Source organism: Sitodiplosis mosellana, unplaced genomic scaffold (assembly GCF_009176505.1).
Source record: "Sitodiplosis mosellana isolate CC-2019 unplaced genomic scaffold, AAFC_SMos_1.0 Smas_scaffold_1, whole genome shotgun sequence".
NCBI classification, from domain to species: domain Eukaryota; kingdom Metazoa; phylum Arthropoda; class Insecta; order Diptera; family Cecidomyiidae; genus Sitodiplosis; species Sitodiplosis mosellana.
The window spans coordinates 3,588,870-3,610,743 of record NW_022595244.1 but is presented as its reverse complement, the minus strand read 5'-3'; the positions used below and the strand labels follow the sequence as shown (position 1 = coordinate 3,610,743).

General features: G+C 36.6%; 1 protein-coding gene across 3 annotated transcripts in view; it reads left to right on the top strand.

Annotated features, from left to right (window-relative positions):
* LOC129566274 (uncharacterized) overlaps positions 1–21,874 on the top strand; it is a 121,639-nt gene that overhangs the window by 84,715 nt on the left and 15,050 nt on the right. For all 3 annotated transcript variants that reach the window (XM_055442077.1, XM_055442063.1, XM_055442071.1), the window contains 3 exons: positions 9,964–10,177; positions 11,784–11,946; positions 12,024–12,038. In XM_055442077.1, coding sequence (XP_055298052.1) covers positions 9,964–10,177; positions 11,784–11,946; positions 12,024–12,038 — 392 coding nt within the window. The remainder of the gene's footprint in view (positions 1–9,963; positions 10,178–11,783; positions 11,947–12,023; positions 12,039–21,874) is intronic.

Below are 21,874 nucleotides of genomic sequence, written 5' to 3'. Positions count from 1 at the left end.
GAATTTTTGTCCGTGTCCGTTGACACCTCTAACTGTGTACCTAACAATGAATATAATTTAAGATGCATGCCGAATGAAAGAAAAGCCAAAATCACCAGTAGTAGTCTCGTTGAATGGGATTTACACAAGGAAAACCAAAATGAAACGCTATTTGACTACAAAAGCAACAGAGATTAGCTAAGGTCATTGAAAGTTGTAAATTTTAGCCGAAGAAAGACCGTTCTTCTTGTCCTAGCCGATTAAATAAAGCAAATGATTAAAAACTGTTGAATGCGTCAAATGTGATTGCCTAATTCACTAAATGAGAATCGCATCACGAATGGAATCACATTTATAACATCGAATGAGTGCGGTAAATGTTCCGCTAAATTTGAATAAGTAGGCAATTGATTGGCTTGTACCAAATCACATTTTATGTAAAGCAGATACGAGAACAGTCATAAAAATTACCTCGCCCTCGAGAACAATCGACGAAGAACATCAAACGACATCAAACGACATCAATTTTTGTCGTCGTCATTGTCCCATCTTAAAAACGCGCAACCATTTGAAGAAGCTACCATGGTGCCTAAAAAATAGAATCCAAAATGTAAAGTATGCTATGGTTGGGTTCAAATTCAATGAACAGTTGAAGTGGTAATACAGAGTGGAGAGGAGATTTTTTATTCCGTTATTCGCGTGTTTTTGCTTTTGCTTTAGTTGATTTGATCAGGATTTGGCTGGGCACAGCTGAATGGTTGCGAACATCAGCATCGCTCTGCGTACTTGGAATGCGTATTCAATCTTAATAAAATATTTATCTGTCTCTTGATACACATGCACGCACATGACCCACTGTGAAATATCGCGCAGCGCATTTCATTGGTCGAGGGAACAAGCCATGACTGTCTGCAGACAGGGAATGTTTGTTCGATTTGCAAGTACGGTCGTCAAATTTAAATTCCTTGTGTTACAAGGCTTGTGACGACAAAGATTCGAAACAGGAGCGTGCACAAAAGGGGAGACGCAACACATTTTCGATTGAAACTCGGAGTGCTTCGGCAAATTATTGACGCCCAGATGCAGGGATCGAATGGCATTTTATGGAACGTGTGCATAAATCGTGTGGTGTTTTGCACATCAATGGTATTTGCGCAACGATTTAGTCATTCTTCTTTTTGTCAAAAAGATGTGAAAAATATGGCATTTGCTGCCGCTTTCAATCCCTGGATTGTGAACTAAAGCGCACATACGTCACACACTCGTCCATTATTGCATGGGAATTGGATTTGGTCGATGCTTTAGACAATGTGTGGGTGTATGTGTGTTTTTGTTTGTGTTCACCTGCATTCTGTTGAATGCACGTAATGACATGAATGCATCAAAATGCTCCCATCGTTTCGATCCAATGCCAAATGTCTTTCAGCGTATATCAGCATGCAGATTGTGTGTATCGTGCGCCGCTCAATACATCAAATGTTCGAAGCGGCAAAAGCTCAAACGCTAAACTAATCACATTTGCCATGCAAATTTATTCATGAATGTCGTCAACAGAGCCTGCTTCCTCTGGCGAGGAATCGATTCGCTTATTGGATCGTGCATTCGATTCAATTAATTACATACCAACGACAGCCAAAACTCGCGCATTTCCTCATTTTACCGAATGTGTGACGGATCCATATTTGTTCTTGTTGTTCATTCCGTGTACGTTGTTTGGTCGGCTACGGGCAATGTCAATGTTTATGTTCCGTTTTTAATTTGAATGATTTTTGTTGATGGTAAAATTGGAATTTTCAACGTGATATGTGCGACCCATTAAGGTTTTGTATTTTTGCGTTTCGAATGCTCGGCTATAAAATTGGCGTTGAACATTTGAAGAAGAGAGGATGGATCCGTCTCCGATGCGCGTTGCCACATGAAAGCCATAAATAACTACAAGAACACTCGGTTCGAATTATAATTCACTTGAAGCCGACAAAGACCAACTCAATTCCACGACAAGTGCGAAGAATGAAATGCGGGCAAATTTAATAACTACGACGCAATGATTGCTCTAATGGCTTTGCTTATATAGTGCCATGCGCCTAGAAACGGAATGAAATGAAGAAAAAAAACGAACAAAATACTTATTTTGCAGGTGTTGAAATTATGGCGACCATCCGCATATTAAGATTAGCATTTTCATTCGATTCGTTTTGCTGTTGTTTTCACGATGAATAGTCACACAATTCCCAGCCAGCATAACTGATGCTCATCGCAATCCGATTTTCCCGTTTCCTTTGAATTATTCAATTCCAGTAAAAAGTCTAATCTTGGTTGTGCTTTCCTTTCTTCTCATCTGCCACTAAAATGAGCCCTACGTGTTGGTGCGCATTTATTTTTTTCCTTCTTCTATTCTTTATCTGTCACCTCATATTTTATGCCCATTGCGAAAAGTACATTCGGTGAACTGGGCAAAGAAAATGCACCGGAACCTGGCACGTGCTTTTACGACAAATGTTCGTGATTTACCCATTTAAACCTAAATTGCATATATAAAATGCCATAAAATGAAACTGGCTAACACCGTTGCGTCGCGTCACCAACAATGGTATGGCCGAGCAGAGGAAAATGTGGAAATGACGATCGTGTGCTTAGTAAAGGAAACCGTAATGGCACCGTCGCGCTTACATTCACAACATATTGTGTATTGTCGAGTTGTTTGCTATCTATAATTCATTCTATTTAAACGTTTTGACACATGAGTTTTCTACCAAAGTGCGCCTTAATACACATTTAAAACCTGGGTTTCCCTACACCACTAATGCTATTCAGCATGCATTTTTCATTTTTCATTAGACAACTGGAGCTCGGTTTTCTTTGCAGTTTTGAATGTTGTGGAGGAAAAACAGCTCATTAGCAAATCGTATTATATATTAAAAGTGAAAATGAAAATGAAAATGTGACTTCATTGTGCACTTAAAATGTAAATTTTCATTTATAATGCAGGCGTCCTTTTTCATTATGATGAATGTTTACAATTTGATATCGCAGAGAAAAATAAAACGTGCCGAATGAATAATAAATATAAAGCGAATCTCTTCATTAGAGAAGACATACAAACGAGATATATCGTCAAACAAGTTGTGTTGTGTTGTGTAGCTTCCATCTCAATCTCGAATCAGACATCAATCGAATCGAACGACACAGAAATCATGAACGTGCAAACAGAGTAAATGGAATGTGTTTTTAAATTAATGCAAAATATGAAGGTGAAATCAAGTCAACGTGATGAAAAAAACAACAACATCAAACAATTTCCGAGCGCATTCGTACTTAACACTTGTCTACTGGCAAATGAGAAAATTTTTATTCCGTTTGAATGCTTGACTAGACGTTGCGTCAATAAATTGTTTGTCGAAGTTTCGTTTTTAGTTGAATGGCATCAGTGTTTGTAAGCTCATGTTTATATTCTTCATTCACCAAGAGAAATGTTGATTCATCACAAAGAATTCTCGGAATTCTGACTATTTTGAAATGATTCATTTGCTTGTTTCGTTTTTTTTTCAACTTTTGCTTTTTGAATGAGATGGAAAAGCACCTGAAAACTAGTTTTACTAAGACGAAAAAAAAAATTTCACATCAAATGAAAACCCAACCCATTCGCAATATTCTGTTGATATGCACATGATTTTTATGGATATCGGGTGCAATTTGTTCTCATCAAAAATGAATAAATTCAAACAAATTGGTTATCGTTATTGTTTTTTTTTCTCTTCGCTCTTGTTCGCCTTCTCGTTCGATGCAAAGACTGTTCCATCAATTGCAGCAGACGCTATCAAATAATTTTTCGCTCTGTTGCCATTTTGATGGACGGTCATTGTGAATGTCGTCGTGTCGTGTCATCGAAATCGCTTGTAAACTATCGATGAAGTTATGCGTAGCATTTTGACGTGATTTTCTATATGCGAGCAAAACGTGTGCCATAAAATCAATCAACATCAACATGTGCTTTTGGCTTTTCCATTCGTCCTTTTTACGAACATTTCGAACTTTGTGCCAATCGCTCAGAATGCTGAACCATAAATATGATTTTTTACGACAATTCTCGCTCTCACTCTTACTCCCAACATAATCACACATCTCTCTCTCTCCCTCTGTCTCTCGAGCGCATATTTTTTCATGCGATATGCGACGAGGGACAAAAAAACCAGCGAACCGTAGCTCACACACAAAAAGAGAAGAAGAAAAAAAATGTGGAGCAAGTGGGAAGAAATCACGTCCAATAAATTTTATCGTTTATCAAACAGCTGCACATCGGGTGTTCGTTCGGTATGACGATGCCGCAATTTAAGTCACAAAACTATATATTGAATTTAAAGATCACGTTCTCGAGAAATCAGTTTCGTTCTTTTTTTCCCGCTCACTCGGTCTTCCTTTGAATGAGACAATTTTTTAGACTGTGTGTGTGTGTGTGTGCGCGATAGTTTCTCGTATTCAATAAATTGAAATGCTTAGAAAGACTTAGATGCAACTCAATTGAATTTCTGCTTTTGTAGTTGATTCAAAATGAATCATTATTTTTGAGAGGTTGCCTAAAAGTCAAGCTACTTTTGTCATTCAAACAAAAATAAAAAGAATGCAAAATCAAGGTAAATTCAACTGTGCGCTTGCATTTCACTCAACTAACGACTCAACTTGAAACGACGAGAACGTCAAAGCACTCAAACCAACCGAAATACACAAAGTCATTCTCCATTCTCTTTAAATACACAATATTGTCTAAGCGACTACACGTGTACAATGTCTGGAACGCTCTGTTCTTTATTGGATATGTGCAAACATATCGACTGTGGAAACTTATCCGCGCATGTATTTAGCATTTTGTTTACTTTAATGTTTGCAGTTGTCTTATTGCGACGATGATCCATATCCATTTCGATTCGATGCTTGTTATTTTTCGCGTAATTTTTTTTTTCGTCGACTTCTCTGTCAGCACAAACAACAACGAAGAAAAGAAAAATCACAACGTCCACATTTTAAAAATAGATAGCGTTGTGTATCAAAGCGTTGCATTGCTTTGCAGAAGAAAAAGAGAGAAAAAATCAAGTCAAGTTTCTCTTTGGTTGTTATATTGATCAAAAGGTTTCGCTTGCATCATAGCACACAATACAGAACCCGATTACACAAAAGAAACTTCTGCATGGAATGTGAACAAGTAAATCGTTGCGATGAATTAAACTGAGTACAGAGAAACGAACAACAATCTCGGTGCGAAGAATGCGATTGTTGAAATAAATCATTTCTTCTTCGTTTTTCTTTGCCTTTAATCTGTTATGACTGAGCTCTGACATACAAAACATAAATAAACCATTCGAATGATACGCTTTTACGACGGTGGCCGCTACAAATGTCAACAGTTAATGACCCAAAAGGTAATCCAGTTACAAATGACGTCTATCGATACAGCTATTAAATGGATCAAGAACTAAATCGCATTGGATTGTAAACAATTGAAAGAAGAACGTAAGCCTTGTGTGTATGTAAGAATGTATTTTGTGAGAGAATTACTAAAAGAGTTCAATGGCAAAAGCACAAAGGTACGATTGAAGATTTCTTTTCTTCAGAATATCCAAGGCCTTATGAATTTTCCAACTATATCAATATATCCATCCATTTCGTCTATCGTTTTTATTTTCATTTTTCCTTTTGTTCGTGTGGCAAAGTGAGCTGCTCAAAGCATCACAATCAATTCTTTGGACATGTTTGCTCTTGTTTACAATCGTTCGAATTCTTACGTGTGGATTTTCCCGCAGAGAAAAAAAAACGCATCAACGATTTATTGGTCGCAATACTGAAATGTTCGCCTTTTCACGTTTTGCTTCACGACTCAATGGCAAAATTGAGGGCAAAATGTAAATATTGAAAAAGAGCATACGTACAAAGTACACAAAAACCATTTTCGTGCTGTGAAATCAGCGCAAATAAAAAAAACCCATGAAATGCAAAATACAAAAAAGCGCACGGTACATGAACGCATAAAAACATAAACATATTGAAATGGTTTTTATTCGCTTCGTTCGATCTTTTCTTCGTTCATTCGTTCGTTCGTTCGTCTGTCAATTGTTCCGTTATGTTTTTCTGCCCTTTCTGTGCGAAGGTGCGCAGCAAACAAATATGCAGATCGTTCAATGCAATCGAGAGAAGAAGTGGCAGCCGAATGAAATCGTTGTAGTTTTTTTTTCTTCTCTTCTTCTATTTGTTTGTAGCAAATGCGATTGTGGATTTATCCTTGGTTCGAAGCACTTGGAAAATACTCGGTATTGGTGTTATTGGTTGCGATTTTTCTTCATGTAGACGAAAAAACGAGCGCTCCGTTTTTTTTTATTTCTGGGTGTGTGTATGCTGTCCCTTAATAACATAACACGTTTAGGAGACATCAAGCCAACAAAAGGAGAAATCGAATAAATTGTGCTGTTTGGTGAATCAGCTTTTTGAGTTGAGAAGGGAAGAAAAAGCACTTGTCACACTTGAATGATGATGTTCGGAAAGCAGCTTAAGTGAGAGAGCGAAAAACAATCGGTGAAATAGGAAAATGCGGTCGACGAAGAAGTGAAATCCGCTATTGGCATTGATGGGTATTGCGGATAAATGTTAGCTCTCTCTCTTTCTCGCGCGCACGCGCGCGCGCTCTTCATTTCATTCTCCATCTCTTTCGATTTTTTTCACTCGCAAAATCTCAAAAAGCTGCTCTTAAGCACATTGAAGATCAGCGCAACAATGCACACAAATCTTTTGTTGAATTGAAAACATCGTGCCACTAGCAATAGCCGAACGCTACCAATAAACAAACGCAATAACAGATGGAGCAAGTGAGAATTGACAAATCCATTTCTTATGCAATTCATTTATATCTTCGGTGCTACGGATGTTGATGTTGTTGTTATTTCTTTCATTCTTGGCTGTTGCTCTTATTGACTCGGAGTTGCTGGGTCGCTGTAGAAACGAACACAGGTTTTTCACTTCGTTCGTATTACATATTCTAATAGCCAATTCAGTGGCATTTTGGTCTTCGTTTATTCATTTGGTGCTTTTTTTGCTTCATTGGATAGCGACGCGATTTTCGTTTGTAAATCGGTTTGCATCTACCGTACAATTTCAATGATATGTTGAAGTATGAATGTGTAGCATCTGATGGGAGAAATAGAAAACGAATGTCAAATGCCTCCAAACCAAACACACACAAACTCACAGCTTGGTAAAGTGGAATGGCTCTTACAATACAGTCAGACTTATTTTCGCACTGAAGCGCTCCTAAATCACGTTCATTTTTCATTCTTGAGTGACAAGCAATAAAGGCAGCTTTATTAAATGATACCAATCGCCTTTTATATTCATCTATTTCTTTTCTCAATGTTTTCTTTTTCTCTTATCTTCACTCGGTCGTCTCGTTCGGACCCAAAGCTCAGGGGAAGCGGCTGTATGCACGGTCCACTTTGTAGTAAAATGCGCTAATGTGCTAATACACTAATTCGACTTAAACCGAATTTCGTTGAGAGTTCCGTTTGTACACATAAACAAATATGTATGGATTGTAGAATGTACATTGACAACCATGGGTTCTATCTTCTTTCGAAAGGAAAATATTCTGTGTCATGAGATGTCTCATGACATTTTGGTTTTCAAGCACCGAGTGTCGCTTCCATTTGGTCATGCAATTATTTTTCCGTCGTATCAAAAAGAAACGTCCCATATTCGATGGCAATTCAGTTGTCGAACGTGAAATCTCACACCAAAACGGAGAGTAGCAACAACAACAGCAAAAATTAAATTATTATTAGACGTAGCATGTGATTAGATGCAAGAATGGGCACTCCAAGAGAAATGAAATCTCCAAACGAAAGCATCTTTGAACCTCAATAGAATTCATCGCTTTTTTATGGCAGTAATTCGAATGAAAAATCGAAATATGAACATCTATAGATTCGCTCTTTTTTTTAATTTGCTGCGGGAATTTGTGCTTCAAGTTTTTTCGTCGGCTTGATCCTGTATCGTATGCAAGAAGGAGAAAAAAATGAAGCAATGAACCATCACCATCATTACGAGAAACGAAAAATGCCTATGTGATATGGGATATGGCCACCGATATGCGGTGCACTGTTTCGCCACACGAAACACGATTGCTTTCCACGGATATTCACATTTTCATACGCCAACCGGGAATTGGTTTAATAAAATCGAATCGGGCCCAATTAAAAATATGCTAATTTGCTGCCTGTCTCTGCAGACCGATCTGTAGTCAAATTACATATCAAACGGAATTTTCTTTGCGTCGTAAAATTCGAGAGGACTTTCTATGTCAAACATATCATTTGGCTATCTACTGCCGTCTGTAATTTGAATTCGATCTACGAATCGAATTTAATGACGACAATCGCTGGCAACAACTCAATCTGATACATTTCGAATGCAAAAAACTCTTGTACATGCATCCTTTTGAATGCCCGATGCTCTGTTGCATACTTTACGCAATTTCTATAATTTTATTGACATGCAATGATTTGCGTTTCGTTCAATGTCTCTGTAATTAAATGTAATTTCCAGTGCGATCCATGATTTTATACTTTATAATGGATGCAAATGATTAAAATTAAGTTTGTATTGATTACATACTGGCAAAAAATGAATTTGGATTGTTCCGAACTATTCATAAGTTTGGACACGCGCGATGAAATGCATTGTTTGTATATTTTGTCTTTTGTTTTATTTGTTTTCATTATTGTCTGTTTCCAAAATTTTGCATATGGGCAGATTTTCAATGGGTTTTTCATAAGTTTGGACACGCTGTGTTTCATACTGTGCGCAATTCATTTGGAACTTGACGTTTAAAATCAACGTTATTCGAGTTGCTTCTGTTTGTAAGTTGGACTTTTGGGTAAATTTACTAAATTCGAACGCGTCCACTGAAACTGTGAAAAACCGCGACAACCCGCCAAAAACAAACATATATTCTTTTAACCACTATTAGTAGCAATGAAACATACTTTTCTTTATTGCTACGAACATGGACCAACTTGCGTTATTTTACGTCTCACTAATAGAACTGTCATTCAAATCAGGCAACATGATATAAATTGCAGGATGACGTAACCGGCGTTCTTGAAAAAATTGGCGGAAAAAATCAGTATTTGTTTCCAGTTGATTGGATGACATTTTGCTCCCAAAGGATTTTTCTTGTTTCTTCTATCTACTATGCATTTTACATCATTTTGGACGTCATCAAATTCACTTTTAATATATGTTTTTTTTATAAAAAAGGAATGCGGTGAGCAAACACAACCAAAAACGTCAAAAATACGAATGGCTTCAGTGCCAGTTGACGCGTTATTTAACACAAAGGTATATCAAAGTGAATATTTCTTGTCTATACACATTAAACAGTGAAGAAAATGCGGTGGTATTGATACATATTTACGTCATCTCTGTGAATTTCAATCAAATATGCTCTCTTTGAAATGCATTGTGTTTTAATTACTTTGCGACGAAAAGCGTCTAAAGTTGATTTTATTTTTTAACTTTCGAAATTTCATTTTAAAAAATTCCCCATTATTTTGCAATTCAACATTTTGCATGTAAAGAAAATAATTGATATACATATAGAGAAAAAAGTTCGAGAAAATTTCGTGGGCATGGAAACAAATTCAATGTGTAGAGCTACTTACAACATCACGCATCATCGACATTGCTCTGAAAATTGTCTTTCTGTTTTTCATAGCCGTTGTTTTTCACTTTCAGCGAACTGAATACAAATATCTGGTTTTATTTCACGAAAGCGAGAATTTTTCGTTTTTCTTCATATTCTCGTATTCGAATATTTTGATGAACGAACCAAAAAAAAATAAAGTTTTGTGAATACTGCTTGGGATCATGATAATATGTTCTGTGTTAGTTTTTGGCTTGTTTCAAAAGTACGAAGTAAAATTTGCTCATGTTTTGTCATTTTAGGTGTCTTGGGTACGTCGGAAAGGTGATGAACTCAATTTGATAACTTTTGGCCGCCACACGTACAGCAGTGATTCGAGATACTCGCTTGAATACATTGCACCAAATGACTGGCAACTTTTGATCCAATATGCGAATGAACGAGACGAAGGGCACTACGAATGTCAAATATCATCGCATCCGCCGTTGGTGCTTCTGGTTTATCTCACGGTTGTGGGTAAGTGGCAAACGACATTTTATTTCGCGGGAAAGCGGGACAGAGGGAGAGAAAAAAGTAGAGAAAGCATAACAAGCGTGTGTTGCATTGTTATGTCAATAAATTCGGTGGGATACGTTTGGTTGTCAGTTTTTTTTTCGGTCAGTTTGCACTTGACAAACGAGAAATCCGTTGTGTTGTGTTGTGTCACATCAAATAAATTGTTGAGATTCCATTAAGATAACACTCAGCAGTTTTCATTGGATTACTTATTTTCAACATTATTTCCGTTGTTTGTGCTTTGGTCATTCTTATTTACATACATTTTTTCTTCTTCCTCCGTTTGTTTGTACACTCTTCAGCATACAATGACTCTCTTGTTATTCAAAAACAACGACAAAATCCAATTTTCCGTCGGATTTATGTTTGATGCTTCGGGATTCTTTGTTTGTTGGTAACCAGCAAATGCTTTGAATACGTAATTTACGGCCAAACATTTCATATACATATAAATTTCTCTGACACACTTCATTCCTGGAAGATCGACAACAAACAGATGTAAGCAGCAAAAAAGGTCATAACACATCCACATAGAAAATCCACTTTAACATGGGTTTGAAAGCGTATAAATTGAAAGTTCCATTCCTCCCACTTTATTCGGCTTTATTTTTGGAACATGAATTTTCAAATTTCGACTGCAACACTCAAATCTCAAACACATTCAACGGGAAACACAGATTGGGAGAGATTGAGTGGATGAAAAACCGGCTTGAAGAACAGCAAACGGCCAAATAAATAGAGATGCATGATTTTTTAATAGAGCTGGATAGATCTCGTACCGCTTTTCCCACTTTTTTTCCCCTACTCTCGGCCATTTGCTACTTTACGAGGTCATAAAAAAGCTTTTTTTTATTTGGATGGATGATGGCAGTGATATATACACACATTTTTTTGTGCTGCATCCAGAATGTACTGTCACGAGGGAATGAAAACCTGTCAATAAACGGACAAAAATGATATTTTCGCTTTTTTCTGCTTTGGTTTTTATGCATCCCGCTCTTATATTGAATTGAAACGACACTTTTTTATTTATTTTTATGCTTTATTTAGCAAGATATTTATATTAAAGTGGATTGCTCATTTTGAGGAAAGATGACACAATAAAAAGGAGCACGAACCATCCAAAAAAAATGTCATGTTCAATGCTCATTTATGATCATATCTACCGTCATTTTTATGGGCACCTGTGCAATTTTAGTGACTTCCTTCTTATTTTGCATTGTTTCCTTTAAAAATCGCTAAAAAAAAGTGCATAAAATGCGTCCTAAATATGGGTCGTACCTGAAAAATCCAAGTAAATTCCACAAAAAATATGGTTTTCAAACAATTTCGCCAAATGTTTGCTATAAAATCGTTTTTCAGACAAAAAAGTTTCATTTATTGTTTTAAAATTACATGTGTTTACATGTGCATCGGACAAGATGTATTTTTAAATTTAGAAAAATGAAAATACTCCTAAAAATCGGGTTACTTTTGCTCACATTTTATTATATAATTAAACTGAAGGTTGAAAACAATTCAATCAATCAATCACATCGTTATTCAACTGATTTGCTTTCTTTTGCAGTGCCATACATTGTAATAGACGATGACAGAGGCGTTGCGACACCGGAGAAATTCTACAAAGTAGGCAGCACCATTGAGTTGAAGTGCATCATTGATAAAATACCGAATCGCTCAAGTTATGTGCTATGGAAGCATGGCGAACGAATGCTCAACTACGATACGAGGTAAGCATAGTTGAAATCGCAAATATATACGTATAACAATCGACTAATAATATACGATAACTTTTTTCTCCTTCCAGTCGTGGTGGAATTAGGTAAGTAGAACCGTTCATATTGCATATTTTATTTTACTCTTTATCAAACCCGTTGGAATTTTTATCCGCGCCATAGCCTGAATTGTTGTGTTTTTTTCGTAGCAGCATAAGCTGCATTGGAATTTTTCATTAAAATTCTTCATTAAAATTCAAGAAACACCGCCAAAAGCTGTTGAATGGGAAGCAATTCCAAAATCAGGTTAATGATAAATTTTAGGTTCGATTTTTTCGCTTCGCCTCGAATTTGAATCCGGATTGGAGTCAGGAGTTTTTCCACACACATTTTTATATAATTGTCATTAACGCTCTTAAATGTGCTTTAATATTCTTTCTCTGGGAAATTTTATGGGATCGCATCCGCAAAGCGAGTTCATCGTCAGAATGATGGGCGCGCATGAAAATTTCGAACAATTGTTTAAATATAACAATAAAAGCGATACTTTGCACCATTTTATTGCCCGGTAAAATGCAAATTGGACTGAACGAAAAAAGGAATGCCGGAAAAGTGATTTAAAGTACTTGTATGCCAAACACACCAGATATATAATTCCATGTGCCACGCTCAGACGATAATTTGCCGAATTTATGAAATTTTGTGCAAATTTATTTTGCGGTTGGTATTTTATGGGAACGATGAAAGTCATAAAAGGCGCAAAAGTTGTTAAATGGCTCTCTGGTTTGTGCTTTTTTCTCTTTCTTTCTTGTTGTCTCGTTAAAACTTCGTTTTGCCCTGTTTCGTGCAATGTTTTTGCTATTGGGCAAACGTTTGTTTTATTACTGTTTGGTTTTTCAACTGTTCCCACAAGTTCGCGGCTGGAGAGGATGAGAGATTCTTTTTTATGACAAGCAAAAAAACCATCACCAACAAATTTACGCTCATTTTGTCGCTGACACCCAAGTGTTAAAGTGACGGAAAAAGTGCGACAGCAAATAAAATAGAAGTGACGACGATGACGATGACTACAGCAATGACACACGGTCACACAAAAATACCGCATCAAGTGTAATGCATGCAAACCATGTTCGGGTGAACTTTTGTTCGCAGTGGCATTATTGTTTTGCCTCTCTTTTTATTTCGACCGCATTAAGAGAAAGCGTGCAAAAATGCCTTGTCCATACGGGCGCCGCTCGTAAAGCGTCCAAAAGTAACTTTGTTGTTTTTTTTTCGTATACGCGATTCACAACTTAAACAACTGGCTACTTATGAATTCATAATTTTTTTGTCTTTTCAACAAGTCACCCGGTCTTTTTTTGCGTGCAGTGGCTCAAATATGAATCGTTTGTTACCGTTGAACTTTTCAATGAAATATAATATATACAGTAGACATTCGAAAGTGTCGTATGTACAGTGCGCTTGTTTTCATTTTTGAGAATCAACCAATTTTCCAAATCATTCACAAACGTTTCACGACTTTTTAACATTTTAGTATAATATCATCGATCTTTCACGTGGGCAATGTGTGGAAAGATTGTTCGTAAGTATCTTTTATTCCATTGTAAGATGTCGTCAAGTGTGCTTTGTCAAGATGATCGAGAGCGAAACTGAAAAAAAAACGATTTTAAACGGTACAATTGGCAATTATCATTCTCCCGCAACATGCTCTCGCTCGATTTTATCAAAGTGCAACCGTAGTAGTAATTGTACTGTGTTCTTATCCAACCCTAACATCCCAAGAGTAAAAATATGCTGGTATGCATGCGACGCAAAACCACATCTACTTCTAAAGAATTTACTCAAAACCCAGTCAATATAAATGAAATAAATTCCTATGGAGCTGATGATGTACGGTTACGTACGTTGTAGAACAAAAATTTACTGAGTTTCCAACTTCATGCATGCTAAATATATCATCTTTGCATTTTCCATGGATAACTATCCATTTGATTTGCGATACAGACTAAATGTTTTGAATGTACATAGACTGAGGATGCAACCAATTTAGCCGGTTAAGCGCGCAGCCGACTAACTATGATTGTATTCAAGCCTATCGTTCGTCCAAAACTTTAGCAACAACAAAAAAGAGAGAAGAAGGTCGCAAATTAGCCGATGAACCACTCAGTTAATGTTTTTTTTCTGCACCGGGCCATGCTATTACATCAAAGGTTTTGTAGACAAAATTTGATTTGCCGAATTCCATGAATTTCGAGTGTCCACTGTACGAACTCCGCATTACATTGTACATATTTTCATGAAGAAATGTTCAACAACTGTAATGCGAAAAGGTTAGTCTTAAAAGCGGGGCTAATTTTTACGTTCGAAACTTTTACAATTTTTTCGTCCGTATATTCTTCTTGGATTTTGCCCATAAATTGCAAATGGTGTGCTGTGTTTCTGTGTTTAACAGCGTTTGCATCATATCAACTGACTGTACAGTACCTAATTTGAATAGTGTTTTCCAGTGCGAACGCATTCGAATGGAAAGAAAAACCATCGGGAACAAGTCCCATCAATTTGAGAGCCAGCCAAATGTAATCAAGCGTAATAAAATGAAAGCAACAGCAAACATAAAGAAAAGAACACAAAACCCACTGACTAAAAGCAAAAGTATATTCCTATTACATGTTTGCCAGCATACTATATTGAGTGTGCGTCGAGCAGGTCGAAAGCAAACACACACAAAGCCAATCATCTGCGTGTGTATGTTTGTGCTGTTGAGCATTTGACGTCATTGTGCGCATTTAAAATGCAAACTTTTATATTGCACAAAGGGGATCGTAAATTACCTTAAACGATTCCATTTTCGTTTTGTTTGTTGCGGTTATTTTTCGTTCAACTAAACAAATACACACATACACACATACATACTACCTAAATTGATATGATACTACTATTTTCCATCAGATAAAGTGCGGATTTTCCATTCATTCGGATAAATGAAATCTTTTGTTTTCGACATTTTTAGTAGAAAAAAAAACAAATGAATTCCACCAGATCAAATTTGTATACGAACGATCCCAATTGAAGCGATAAACCGTTTGATGCGTTGCCAGAGCGAGAAAGAGCGAGCAAATGAATTCAGACTAAGAGCGAAAGAGAGCCATGGAATATACGGCCTCAATTTATATGAACACAAGATAAAATAACGCATTCAAAAGCCTATTATTTTAATTGAGGTAACGTGTGTGTGTCCGAGTAAAATTCACATCGAACCACCACAACAACAAAAAAGGGGAGCTCGTTCAACAATAACAACTAACGTTCGCTTTTTTACTATGTTCATAACATACAAGTTCGTTGGAAATATACATTCCCCATGTCTTTGTAGGCATTTTTGTTGTGTGTCGTCGTTTTTTTTCTATCTTCTGCTTTTTCATTCTTTTCTGCCAATTTTGTCGAAAGCAACATTTTTTTTGCTCCGACAACACACAGGAGAAAGGAAAAAAAAATACTCGTTTGTGGTTACCGTTGTATCTAGTTTTCCATCTTCTAGCCACTTTAGTTGGGTTACATTCGCCTTCGGGGAGATATAAAAACCAAATAGCAAACGCAAAGCACTCTTTACGTACACAAATTACTCGCATTTTCCATTCCACTGTGAACGATGGTAGGTTGTTTGAACATTACATGCCTTTTAATGCAACTTTCATTTAATGAGAAAAAAAACAACGACGGCCACTTTCAAATACTTTGAGAAGACCATATTTCAAAATAAAAAACGGTTCAAGCAAAGAAGAGGAAAAAAACGGACCAAACAAGAATGCGGTTACAAAAATGTTGTTACAACAATGCAAGGTCAGGCCGGATTAAAGGTGGAAGCTAAACAGAAGTTACCTATCACAATGCATTTTGTATTTGTGTTGGAAAAGTTTTGGAATTTCCTGGCGCCCATCTCTTGGCTTCCACTATTCGGATTTTATACGATTTTGGTTTTGATATGTTCAATCGTTTGAAGTTGGTTCAACAAAAAAAAATTTCAATCCTTTTCAACAGAACAGACAATGAAAGGAAGCTTCCTTTGCCACTAGTGGCATAATGTCGACATAGAAAAATGTCAATAAAATGCTCAAATTCGATATAACATCAAATGATCCACTCGAAAAATTGTAACATTCGTTTAAAAGATTTGTTTCAATGGCTTCTCCCATCCGCCAGAACCGTTTATTGACGGCTCAGCATTTTAAGTGTGTTGTTCACATGTAAAATCATAAGATTTCATATTTTTTCTAGCATTGTTGCCGCTTAAAATGAATTTATTGAATTTTCTACGCATAAGTGAGTGGATAACCATTGCCATAGACAATGAAGGAAACAAAGACATGAGAAATAAATAGCAATAAAAGTTTTGCAGACACTGGTGGGAATGAGGCATTGTTGCTGACTGTGAATGCGACTAGCGAGGCGAGGCGAGGCTCGGCGAGGCGAATGAACGATGAACAACATAAAAAGCTCTTAGATTAAATTAGGCCGGATTTAGACTCCAATTTCACATTCGTATAATTTTCCACATTATTATAAGCATAATGCATATCCCTTGAAGCGTTTGCCGCTTCTTCCGACTTTTTCTCTATCGCTCTCGTTCTCGCTCGCGCCGGCAGATCGATGGCTTTGAAGGCAAACACCAGAACGCACAACACATTCAAAACCCACAGCGAAAAACATTTGAAAAAATGAGGTCAGACAGATTTGCAGAGAAGACGTTTTTAATAATCATAACAATAATTTAAAGAAATATTTTTTTTTTTCGTTTCTCTTCTTATTAATAATTTGTGTTTGTGAAAGTGGCTCAAAGGCGTAGCCAGATGATTTCGCATTTTGAGCACGAGGCAAAAACAAATATACATTAATGAACAGAAAATAAAAATGGAGTGAATAAAAGCGAAATAACTGAATCATAATGGACACCAATAAGTATGTGAATATATTCGTTGGCCACATTTTTGCTCGTTTATAACATTTATTGCCATTTTGTCTTTTGTGCTGAGAATTCTAACTGGATTAAATGGCGATTCTGAGAAGCTTTCTGTTGGAGGTACGGACAATAATATGCTTAACATGGACAGAGGTCGCACCTTTTGAATATTACGCAATATCCACTTTCTCTCGAAATAAATTAACTAATTTTGTGAAATGGACAATTCTGTTTCATTACCACCAACAACAAACAAAAAATGTGTGCATTCTTCCGGATTTTTTCTCCTCCCCTTGTTACCAAAAACGATGTGCCCATTCAGAGAGCTTACATGCAATTCTTTTGGTCATAACCGGTTAAGAGTTATTTCTTGAATATTTTTGTTGAAAATATTGCCACTGTTAATTAACGGCAATTATTTCAGCTTAACAACTAGTGTTCCCTTTTCTATATACATTTGGTGTTCAAGTTTTTTATGCCTCTATCTCTCTCCTCTGTTTATTTCCGCATAAAACCAAGAAAATAAACAAAGTTAGCACAAATAAACGCAATGAAATGAAATCATAAAAGTGAACGATCCAATTTGACTTTTTCGGTATTCGGCGCGGCAAATAATAAAAAATAATGAACCGACACACACAAAGAGAAAGTGCCCAGAGAGAGAGAGAGAGAGAGAGAGAGAGAAAGGTACCGGATGAGCCAATGTAAAGTCAGTGCGGCAGCACAAACAGTAAGTGCTTAAGTGCAAAAGATGAATTAATTAGAAGATATCTTCCGAGCATTTGTGCATATATTTTTTTTTCTCTCGAGAGGATACATTTGAACCGTTGCGACGAAAAAACTGTCTTCAGACTATTTCAATTTTAAAGTGCAACATTTTAAAGTGCATTCAGTTTACAACAACAACTCCATATGAATAATGAAATGCCTTACATCCGTAAGGTGAACTTTTCCACACGATTCATTTCAGTTCAACACTTTCAAACATAGCAAATTTGTTTCCAATACTGACTTTTCTATACATTCTAACATAGCACATTTTTTACTGTATTTTTGGCGTCCAGCGTACTACGTACAGTGTACCACTCACCTACCCTATGACATCAAAATAACGCTACATTTCGCGTTTTTCGGAGTTCAAAAAAAAAAAGAATTTGTATGGGGTCAAAAAATCTGAGGCGATCTCAATACTTTTCATACACGACATGGTCCTGTGGAAAAGTAAAATTTCATGTTGCACTCTAGAACTAAAATATTCGGAGGAAACTTTTTCGTCGCAATGGTTCATTTTTCGTATGAAATCTTTGTTTTGTGGCCTTTTTTCATTAAGCAATATGTTATAAAGCAGAAAATGTGTCGAGATATTTACGCTGCAAAGATGAGAGAGAGAGAGACCGAAAGAAAAGAGCATACGGAACCGACTTATGTAAACCAATTCAAAGATCTGATAATGATTTTATGGCAGCCGACATTCCCTTTTTTCAGAAAATAATGAGAAAAAAAATGAAGATGTTTATTTTCGAAGTGAATGGCAAAACACATATTTGTCGAGGAAGATGATGGGCAAAATGTACACCCGGACATTATAAAATATTCATTTTATACATTTGTCGTGCAGATTTGGTGAAGTAACTGATGAAGGGTTACTTCCACCCTTTTCCATCCTGTAAAACGAAATAAAAAGACCAAATGAAATGTGATTCCATTGAAATGGATGTGATTCCGGACTCGTGTGTTGATGTTTGGGAAATGACAACGACCAAAATGATATTCCGAAACCTGGATTCATTTCCTTATTCGTGATGTAAAATATTGTCACCATACCTCGAGCATGCTTTTGTATCTTTGCCAAAAATGGTTCTGTACTAAGCTGAAAAAACTTAGCTAACAATTTAAAATACATTGCGCCCCGCAAGCCATCTAGATGGCGCCACAAGAAAATTTGGTTCTTATACGAGGTGTATGCTCAAGATATGATTGTCACCAATGGTTTGCCGTATTCACAGCAACTTCGTATTATAAAGGATCGGTGGTAAAAAAAAGCAATTTGTGTAGCTCAATGTAAACACCATTCATGGCATACATACCTGCCGTTTTGAATGAGCGCAGATCAATTTGCAAGATTATAGCGAAATTATTGCAAATTATGCTATGATAATTGATGGTTCAAGACGTCTATTGAAATAAGCATCTACACCATCATCAATTTTAGCATTAAAGCTGGAATTTTTGCATTAAAAAATTGTGAGTTTTATCGTCTATTTTTCTTCATCGAATCAAAGGCGGTGTTTTGCCAATTTCAACGCTACCTTTCAAAATTGTGACATATTTTCGCCCTTCCTTGTCATTTTAAATCGATTTTCACGCTAGAATTATGCGAAGTGTCACTGTGAAAAAGCTGATTACTTTAACGCAAACGAAATTGAGAAAATTGACTTGAGCATCGATTTCGGCGAAAGGAGGAAGAGAAAAAATAGGAAGAATAAGAAGAAGACGAAAAAAATACGGCAAAAACGAATCAATGGCCGTAATCCAATCACTTCATCATTGTTGAAACGATGCGTGAAAAGCAATGAATTTGTTAACAGTAACGTAAATTGCTTGCGAATTGTACACATTTCTCACGGCCTAATAAGGGTTTTGATATACTTTTTTTTCCTTTCAAAAGCTGGTGCTAAGATTACTGTGAATATCGATCAATTGTCAAATCCGTTCATGATCGTGAGGCTCGAATGAAGCACAACAATTTTGCCGATGCATGCAAACCTCCGGAACAAGATAATCACGAGTAAATCAACTCATGGCAATCGATAGATAATAATATGCGACTTATATGGGAAAAAAACGATTCGTATTTCGATTTCATTGTACATTAAACACAAGAGTGATATCTTAATCATATTTTTGTAGTTTTTATTTGCATTCTGATGGTTTTTAGTTTCGAAATGCGTTTTGCTCGACTGAACAAAATATGCGTCGCCTCATTATTTTTCCACCGTTTATAGGATACCATTCTCATCTTGGATTCTCCCAAATGGTTTTTCATACACATATGTGTTTCGTCTACAGCACACACACACACACACACACACACACACACACACACACATGTAATGAAAATACACTTGTAAATGCAAGACACCACGATTAAGTTGGAGATCGAACCGAAGTTCGTTTCTATAGACTCTCTCTCACTCTCTCACCTAAATCCTTCTTCTTTTTTCCTCATCTATCGGATAAAATAGATGAGATGAGATCTGATTGCGTCATCCGTAACCGAAAATCTGATTCGAAATCGATGTGTCTATCGTCGCATAGCCACGGAAATAAATGAAGATGTGCGCTCCATTTTGGATTGGTTAAATTACACATGAAAATTGGCTAAATTTCTTTCAATGCAATCTGACATTTGGATTCGCACACTCGCATTTACATTCCGTTTAAATGCCGACCGGATTGCGGGAGAATGGCATCTTCTACCATCCCCTCTCCCTCCCTTCTGTCATAATACCTTATCAATCTATTATACATAGCATTGAACTATTCAATGAATATTAAATGTGATATACGCACGTACGATTCAATTTCAAGAAACGGGAAAAAAAGTACGCGCCACATTTTGAGGATACTACGGCAGGGACGATTGTTGGATCCAGTGTTTCATTTGATGCTCGACTACGAGTGGATCCCTTTATCTCGAATGTTCGATCAGAATGTTCGTGTGTGCATGTATGCATATGTGAATATTCAGCTTGGTATTAATATTAAAAAAGCGGGTCGAGGCAACAGAAGGATTGGAATGATGTGAGCTTTTTTTGGTTGTTAGTATTGTTGTTGCTGGTGGTGCTTTCTTCAACAAACGACATAATATTGTGTATAAGATACAGTTCACACGCTATTTCATTCAAATCGAATTCGATTTCCTCCGTGTGTGCGTCGTATCACACAGTGAATATCCATCTACTTGGATTCGCTTGATTATATTCATTATTTTTGTCGGTTTTTGTGTCGTCGTTTTCTCTCTCTCATTTTGATGTGTTTTCATTTTATGTTGATGTTGCAATATTCCTCGCATAACCCACCGAATCAGGCGAAAACGTTACGTATGCATAAGGTTTTGCGTGTTGTGTACGCCTTTGTCTTACGAATCGTGCCATCGATTTCGATTTTTCATCTATTCATATGTGCTCACCGATAGATATGTATACCGGGGTGTAATATGTGCGCTTTCATGTTGCTGGTGCTATAATTGATTGGCGAACAGTGTTCACTGAACACGATGCAAACGAAATGAATATTTTAGTCATTTACCAGACAACAGCAACGAGACAACATTTTCAACAGCTTCTACTGATTATTTGGTATTCTTCGGTAAACGATCCCATGGCAGACAGAATACACATCCGCACAGAAAACCTACACACACACACATCGAATCATCATGATCAAAACCATATCGAGTTGAATGTGACGACGGTGGAAAATAGTGAAACAATGCCGAACGAAACTCAAATATAACTGTCATGAGTCAAACGTCGTATTGTCAATCTGTCGGTGTTTGTTTGTATTGTTTTTTTCGGCGCAACGCAACTTCAACATTCGCAATTCGCTCATCGTTCGCATTTCTCATTTATCATAAATAAGCAATCGACATTTCCCTTTCGTGCATCTGATCTGATTGATTCCGTGCAAACGAACACATTCATTTTCTTTAGTCAAAATACAAATCAAAATAACAACGTCGGGAAATGTCTTGAATTGGAAATTTTTTTGATTATATTTTTGCCTTTGTTCGCCAATTTTTGCAAACAAAAAAGATGGAAATATGTTTCGTCGGTCGCTGGTATTGAAGAATTCAAATAATTTCATTTGCGAACGAAATTGGAACACGAAACAAAAATTGACCTGAATAATTTGATCAATAAAATATTGTACCGGAGTCTATCAGTTCTCACATTATTTTTCGATCGGTTTGCTATTATTGAA